The sequence below is a fragment of the Trifolium pratense genome, linkage group LG4 (genome assembly GCF_020283565.1).
Source record: "Trifolium pratense cultivar HEN17-A07 linkage group LG4, ARS_RC_1.1, whole genome shotgun sequence".
Lineage (NCBI taxonomy): Eukaryota > Viridiplantae > Streptophyta > Magnoliopsida > Fabales > Fabaceae > Trifolium > Trifolium pratense.
The window spans coordinates 34,847,146-34,855,855 of record NC_060062.1 but is presented as its reverse complement, the minus strand read 5'-3'; the positions used below and the strand labels follow the sequence as shown (position 1 = coordinate 34,855,855).

Genomic DNA, 8,710 nt, shown 5'->3' with positions numbered 1-8,710 from the left:
TTTGCACTAAATAATATAAAAATTTGGAAAATGTTAAACAGTGTCTCTGGGACACTAGTTAAGCATACTAAATATAGAATCTAATTAATCCATTTTTATCAAAATAATTCTCATAGTTTGACTTTCGCACATGTCCATCCATAACATCTTATATCCCTCCAATTTTTATTATAAGAAACAACTAGGTCAATAAAAATTGATGTATCCGGTTGTAATATAGTCGAGTTACATCAATTTTGTTTAAATACATCAATTTTTATTGATCTAGTTGTCTCTTATATAAAAAAAAGATCATATATAGTATTTTTTTTTGTTAAGTAGCTTAGTTGTTATAAATCCACCCTTTGAAATGAATAAATGACAGATTTCGAGTTTAAACGTCAATCTATATATACATAATGTGATTTCACTACCAACTAAGTTATGCTCACATATTATAGATATCATTTATCATTAGAAAATATAATTAAAATGAAATATATAAATAAAACACTGCAAATTTGTGATTTTTGTTTTGTTTGTCAAATATCCAAGTAGCTATAATTTCACATTTTAAAGTGAATAAGTGAAGTATTCGAAATTCAATGACCAATTTTTATATATACTTCGTCCGATCCTAATTATAAGAGAACTTTTACTTTTTAAATACATTAAAAAATTAATGTATTTAAACTATATTATAATTTAGATACATTAACAATGAACTTAAAAAATAAAAATGATCTTATAAGTAAGACTAAATAAAATATAATACGATTTCTCACTCAACCGATCTAATTCTCAGAATTGGTGATATTTATTTGGAGAAGAAGAATTATTAGTTTTTCAATAAAGAGGTAATTGACTAAAGAACAAAAGAGAGAGTGAGAGAGAAATATGGAAGGGAAAGAAGTAATGGGATGTTAATGGGGACATTAAATAGAAGGAAACAGTAGACTTTCCTTCCTTCCTTCTTTCTTTTTCCTTTCTGTCCCCACTCTACAACACAACTACACCCTCCATCCATCACCTTCGTATTTTTATTTATTTAACACTTTCTTTCTTATACGCTCCCTCTCTCTCTCTCTCTCTCTCTCTCTCTCTCTCTCACAGATCCATTGCTTCTTCTACTTCATCCAAACACCTCCTTTTTTCAGGTAACTAAACTCTTTCATTTATCTCAAATTCACTTCAATTTTTTCTATAATTTCCACAAATTATTTTCTCTTCCGATTATTTTTTTATTTTTACGAAATTCGGTTGTTTTTGTACTTGTCTGATGACATATATGTTTCATTAATAATTAATTTTGTTTTATTTTATGAAATGAAATGAAATCCCTTTCCCTTGGCATAGTGTTCTTATCTTTATCAATTGTCCTAAGAAAACACAAGTTTTGGATTTTTCGACAAATTCAATCAATAAATTATAAATATTACAACAATTTTGTTTGTCAACTACATAGTCATAAACAGTTACAATTTTTGTTTTTTTCATCACGTAAATTATTTTAATTTCAATTTTAAAATTTGGAAATAAAATAAAATTTGTTTAACTAACCAACCAGTCAACAACCACGTTTTGCAGCGGTGATTACGCGCTACGACGCGTGCATATAGCTGTATCTAGTTGTTTCTGAAAAATAATAATAATTAAAAATGGTAAAAAATTACTTTGTGAATTTAATTTATTTTTTATTTTTAAAACTCTCCGCGCGAAACTCATGCATTTCTTGTCGTTTCTTTTGTTCCAATTTCGCTGGTTTTTGTTTCTGGGCCTGGGTCGGTGGAATACAGGCCCATTTAAGTGGGGTCCACATTAATATCATATTTATTTTTTAATTGTATGTATGTTTTTAAATGCATCTTAAAGTTGATTAATCATTTTGTATATGTTTCCTGATTTGGGTTTATAATATAATAATATCAGGGTTAGTAGTTGCTCTGGAAAATGGCTGCATCTGGGGTAAGTGTTATGGAACTTGCATGTGTTGATTATGATATTGAATTGATTTGCATATGATAATGGTTGATTATTTTGTTATAATTAGGTTAATTCTAGCAAGCAAATGAAGAGGTTGGAATCAAGGAAGTCACATTCTTGGTGGTGGGATAGTCATATTAGTCCTAAGAATTCTAAATGGCTTTTTGAAAATCTTGAAGGTAAACCTACCAATAACAAATGATATGCTCTTGTGTTAATTTTAAGTAATTGACAAACCAAGTGAGTGAACTCAAGTGGTTAACGAGCTCAAGTTAATGAAAAATCATTCGGGAGGATCCAAATTTAAATCTTGGCTAGAACAATCATTTGCCAAACTTTACTTACCTCACAGCTGAATTCCAGATTACCAGAGCCCCTTCCCTTGAGAACCGAAGGGGTTAAGACCCTAAATATCTAACTATAAAAAATGACTATCAACTAGGTAGGATATCAAATATAATGCCCAGAGCCCCGCAAAGTTCTCCTTTTGATAGTTATATGCTGCTACCTTCATAACTTTTGTTAGGTTCTAGTGTTTCATGAATTCCGAGGAAAAACTAGAAATTAAATATGGTGATTTTTTTTCAGAAAAGATTAATATTTGGAAGGATAGGGGGAATTCGTGATTTAAATGATAATTCTTCAATCAGTATGTTTCTAACTGGTAACAACCGTCTCATAATTCTGGTTTAAATGATTATTATCTCGTTTTAGATAAGCCTATTTATTGATTGTTTTATTCGTAAGTAGAATGTTAATCATGTAAACCATACCATTATGACAAAATTATGTTTAACATCAGAGATGGACCGGAATATAAAACGAATGTTGAAGCTGATCGAAGAGGATGCAGATTCATTCGCCAGAAAAGCTGAAATGTATTACAAGAAGAGGCCAGAATTGGTTGCTTTGGTTGAGGAGTTCTACCGTGGTTACCGATCATTGGCCGAACGTTATGATCATGTGACTGGAGAATTGCGGAAGAATGTACAATCTGATATCCAATCTCAAGGCTCAGGTTTTTCAGACACGGGCTCTGAACCGTCCTCGAATTTGCCCTCTCTAAATGTGGCCCAACGTAAATCTACTAACCGAGCTGCTGGGTTTGATTTCTTTCTTGGATCTGGTGGAAATGTGTCTGATATAAACCAAAAAGACGGAGATGAGACCTCGACCATGACAGATTCTGATGAGGAATCTGATGATTCATCGGTCAATAATTATTCAGCTTTCTCGCGGAATGGTAGTGATCCAGGGATGAACAGAAGAATAACTGAGTTGGAAAATGAACTCCGTGAGGTAAAAGAAAAGCTATGGACACAAGAAGGAGAACATTCCGAGGTTTCATCCAGCGGAACAAGAATTGAGAATGCCGATGATGTCTATGTCAAAATTAATGCATATGAACAAGAACTGATGACTGCTAACGTAAAGTTAAGACTATCAGAAGAAGAAATCACTAAACTAAAGACTGAACTCAAAAACTTCAGATACTTGGATTCAGAAAATATCAATGCCGGTGTTGAATTATCATCAACTAAAGATGAAGCCGTGGAACTCAAGGAAGTTGAGGTTGAAGAAAACATTGATGGTGCATATAAGGAATTGTTTGAGCCAAGTAGTGAAACTGCGTCACTCACGGAGGAGCTTCGAATCACCAAAGAAAATCTCAAGGCTTCCGAAACGCAAGTTGCTTCACTGAAAATCGAGGTAAATAAATCCTCGGAAAGAATTCAGCAGCTGCAGGATCAACTTGACTCAGCTCGAAAGGACATTTCTACTTGGAAAACCAAATTCAACAGCGAGAAAAGAGAGAGCACCAAACTCCAAGAAAGACTTGCTAGGTTAAAGACTAGTTTATCGGACAGGGATCATGAAATCAGGGACTTGAAAACAGCTGTATCGGATGCTGAGCAGAAAATCTTCCCTGAGAAAGCTAATTTGAAGTCTGAAATGTCGAAGTTGTTGGAGGAACAGACACATTTAAAAGAGCTGATCAGAGAATGGGAATGTCGTGGTCGATCTTTTGAAGAGGAGATCAGAAATATTCAATCTGAAAAGATAGAGATTGAGGCAGAATTGAAAAATAGAATCGAGTTGCTAAAAGCAGAAATTGAGCAGAGAGAGAACAACATAAAAGAACTCAATGTAAGCTTTGACACCTTGAAATTAGAGAGAGATAATCTCAATGTAGAAATAGGTTCACTCAAGGTAGATGTAAACTCGAGAGACAGTAGGGTTGAAAGTCTCGACCGCCATTTGAACGAATTACATATGGAACATGTCCAACTGATTACTGGAATGGAAGAAGCACATAGACAAATAGAAGAGATGAAAACAACAGCTAAGGAACTCGAGGAACAGGTCGAGAGGCAAAAAATGGAGATCTCAGAAGCAGCGGAAGAAAAGCGTGAGGCAATTCGGCAACTATGTTTCTCACTTGAACACTATAGAAATAACTATCATATGCTTAAGCAGCATTTTATAGGGCATAAGAGGGCTCCAATTTTGGCTGCATAATTAGCATAAATCTGAAATGTGAGTTTGTATATTGTTGCCATGTTTAGTTCTTTGTATTGATATGTCTTTCATCTATATGAGTCAAAAGGTCATGAATTCTGAGAAGTAATAACTGTTAACCATGTTTTCATGGTTTAATTTGTATCTTATGGTCTTTATGGATACATAAGATTCAGATTTCTTATAATGCTATGCTACTTAGCTGAATTGATCAAAGTTAGAAGCTGGTTATGGATATATGGCAAGCTTGAAAAGACATCAATATCCCTTGTATTATGTTCTGATCTCTTTAGAAATCAAGGACTTTCTGTTCAAGTAAGGTCGTATCCCTTGCATTATGTTTACTTTATTGTAAAGTGGGGTACTCCACTGCCCCTTGTCTCACATCTTTTAAATTTTTTGCTTTTTCTGAGAAAAAAAAAAAAAAACACTTAGGTTGATGTGAATGGTTGCACAAAATTTTTCATGTTCAGTTTGCATTTTGGCTTTTTCTTATAATGGAAAAATAATCCTCTTGTGTGTGAATGTTGTTTCAATGATGTTTTGGATTTGTTTATAGTCTCATAATATAATAATTCTGTTGATGTATATTTCTACTAGTACAATGTGGAAAAAAATAAAGCCTCCATCTTTTTTTAGGAGAGGCTTTACATACATACTAGTACTACTCCCAACGTCCTAATTTATAAGCAAAAAAAATCACTATTTTATGTTCTAAATTATAAGGAAAAAAAATAAACTTTTATTATTTTCAAGTAATTTTGGTATTTTAAGGGTACAATTTGTCAATTATACTTTTGGTTCGAAATTAATTTTATCTTTTTCAATAAAACTAATTAATGTTATATATTTATAAAACTAAAAAGTATGTTACGAGAGAAAGATAACATATTAATTTTGTCTATGCACCATGTGGAAAATCTTGCAATAATTAGAGAAATATGTTTATTTAGGAAATAAATAATATCCCTTCTATTAGTGTACAAATTATTATGATTAGATGAGATCTCCTTTATTCAGTTCATTCCTTAATTAGCATAGAAACTGTGTATATATTCTATGTACCTCTCAATGTTAATATATCTCAGAAATTATTCATTCAGCCCTAATTTCTTACATGGTACCAGAGCATCCGTTCTGGGTGCCTCTGTCCGCTGCATGCTGAAACCCTAAAAACGCCAGCCTTCATTGCTGTTGCGAATTTCTGTGCATTTTTTAGCACATAGTTTCTTAAACTGCTACTGCAGTTTCTATTGGTGGAATTGGATTTCAAACCATCAATTTTTCCCTTCTTTTATTCTACAATGTCTGGATCTGGAACCCCTGAGGAGAAGACCAAATCTGAGACAGGAGATGTCCCTTCTCAAAATCCTGGAGAATTGCAGAATATTCATTCTGCTTATAGGCTGAATGAGAAAAATTATCTCAAATGGTCTCAACTCATTAAAACAATCTTGAAAGGAAAGGGAAAAGTGAAGCATATAATGGATGCTGCACCAAAGGAGAATGATCCCAACTTTACCAAATGGGATGAGGAAGATTCAAGGATCATGGCATGGCTGTGGAACTCCATGGATCCGGACATCAGTGACACGTGCATGTTTCTAAGTACAACAAAGGAGATTTGGGATGCTATGGAGGAAAGTTATTCCAAAGCCAAAGATGCTGCTCAAGTGTATGAAGTAAAGGTGAAAACTTTGGCAGCAAAGCAAGGAAACAAAACTGTCACTGATTATGCCAATCAGCTAAAGGCACTATGGATGGAACTTGATCATTATAGGGTCATAAAGACTCGGTGCTCTGCAGATTCAGCAATTCTGAAGAAGTTCATTGAGCAAGACAGGGTGTATGACTTTCTGGTTGGTTTGAACTCTGAATTTGACCAAGTTAGAATTCAAATATTGGGAAAACAGGAAGTTCCAAGCTTTAATGAAGTGATAGCCATTGTGAGAAGCGAAGAAAGCAGAAGGAGTCTGATGTTAGACACTTCAATAATTGAGAATTCAGCTATGATGGCTGATCTTAACAAAGGAGAGGATACAACAATGAGTGTTGACCGAAGAAAGGGAGAATCAACAAATATTGAGAGGAAAGGTGATGATACTCGGTGTACCTATTGTCACAAGCCTCGTCATATTAGGGAAAATTGCTGGAAGTTGCATGGAAAACCACAAAATAGAGATAAAGCATGGGGACACAAAGGGAGCTTCCAAAGAAAAGGAGGATATACCCACATGGCTGCTGAAGGGAATAAATCTGCTGAAACTGTGTACTTTAACCAGGAGGAAATTGAGAAAATGAAGAATTTTTTGAGTAAACTAGAGAAACCATCAGGTTCCAGCTCCTTGGCATATTCAGGTAAACTTTTATCTCTTAATTATGATAAGCTTCCAATTTCTTTTGGATTAAATGTCTCAGATGCATCCTTTAACCACTGTTGGATATTAGACTCCGGAGCCACTGACCACATGACACCTTTACCTCGCCATTTTTGTACCTATTCTCTGTGTCCAAGCAACAAGAAAATTGCCACTGCTGACGGCACTCTTATAACTGTTGCTGGCCAAGGGGATGTACAAATTAATCATTCAATGACCCTAAAAAATGTTCTCCATATTCCAAAATTAGCTATTAGGAAAAACAAGGAAAAAATTCTCCTTTATCATTGTCGTTTAGGACATCCTTCCTTCCAAATAATAAAAATGTTATTTCCTTCTTTTTTCTCTAAGTTAGATGTTGAGAGTCTTCATTGTGAGGTGTGTGAGCTTGCTAAACACAAGCGTGTATCATTTCCAATGAGCAATAAAATAAGTACTTTTCCTTTTTATCTTGTTCATACTGATGTGTGGGGTCCCTCTAATGTTCCAAATGTGTCTGGTGCTAAGTGGTTTGTAACTTTCATAGATGATTGCACCCGTGTCACATGGGTGTTTTTGCTTAAACATAAATCTGAGGTCAGCTCCATTTTTTTAAATTTTCACTCCATGATAAAAAATCAATTTGGCGCTAACATCAAGAGACTTAGATCAGATAATGCCAAAGACTATTTCAATAATGTACTTAATTCTTTTTGTCAAAAAGAGGGCATTATCCACGAGTCTTCTTGTGTTAAAACACCACAACAAAATGAAGTGGCGGAAAGGAAAAATGGGCACCTTCTCAATCAGACCCGAGCCCTTTTATTTCAAAATAATGTCCCAAAGTCCTTTTGGGGAGAAGCTGTCCTCACTGCAACTCACCTGATTAATAGGCTACCCACTAGAGTTCTAGAATCAAAGAGTCTTATGGATGCCTTATCCTCCTTCTACCCGTGTCTGTCTACAACAAATAATCTCAAACCAAGAATATTTGGGTGTGTTTCATATGTTCATATTCATAGTACAGATAGGGGAAAACTTGACCCTAGAGCCTTAAAGTGTGTCTTTGTAGGGTACTCTTCTATACAAAAAGGATATAAGTGTTATCACCCTCCATCCAAAAAATTCTTCGTGTCTAGGGATGTTACCTTCAATGAACATGAGAGCTATTTTAGTAAACCTCATCTTCAGGGGGAGAACTTGAGGGAAGATGAGGAAAACCTTTTTTCAGATTTAACATTCGAACCTGCTAGCCAATTTGAGCAGGCTACTCAACCCGAGCGTGTGGACTCTGAAAGTGAAACCAACCATTCCAAACAATCCAGACCTGAAATTGAGGATGTCAGATATGAAAAAAATCTGGTTTATTCTAGAAAACTTAAGGCTGTTCCAGACACTACGCAGGTTCAAGAGTCCACCCATAATCAAGATCCTAATGAGGTAACGATTTCTAATACCCCTTCAGCTTCTGATTTACCAAATGAGTTAACAATTTCTAAGTACCCTTCAGTTTTTGACTTACCAAATGAACCTGCAACAACTAAAAACGATGACCTTCCAATTGCCATTAGAAAAAAAACCCAGAGAATGTACTAAGCACCCTCTTTACCCTCTCTCAAATTACCTATCCTTTAAAAATTGCTCACCTGCCCATAGAGCCTTCCTTACAAATTTAAACACCACTTCAACACCTACTACCCTATCTGAGGCTTTATCTGATAGAAAATGGAAGCTTGCCATGGATTTAGAGATGGAAGCTTTAGCGAAGAATAATACTTGGGAGTTGGTGACTTTACCAACAGGGAAGAAACCAGTTGGGTGTAAGTGGGTATATACAATCAAATACAAGGCTGATGGTTCGATTGAGAGAT

General features: G+C 34.7%; 1 protein-coding gene across 1 annotated transcript; it reads left to right on the top strand.

The window, feature by feature from the left end:
- Positions 1–732: 732 nt before the first annotated feature.
- LOC123923179 (protein NETWORKED 4A-like) lies at positions 733–5,018 on the top strand. Its single transcript, XM_045975850.1, has 4 exons — positions 733–1,136; positions 1,909–1,944; positions 2,030–2,141; positions 2,765–5,018. Exons 2-4 carry the CDS (start codon positions 1,930–1,932, stop codon positions 4,480–4,482), a joined length of 1,845 nt encoding a protein of 614 aa, XP_045831806.1. The 5' UTR covers positions 733–1,136; positions 1,909–1,929; the 3' UTR covers positions 4,483–5,018.
- Positions 5,019–8,710: the final 3,692 nt, after the last annotated feature.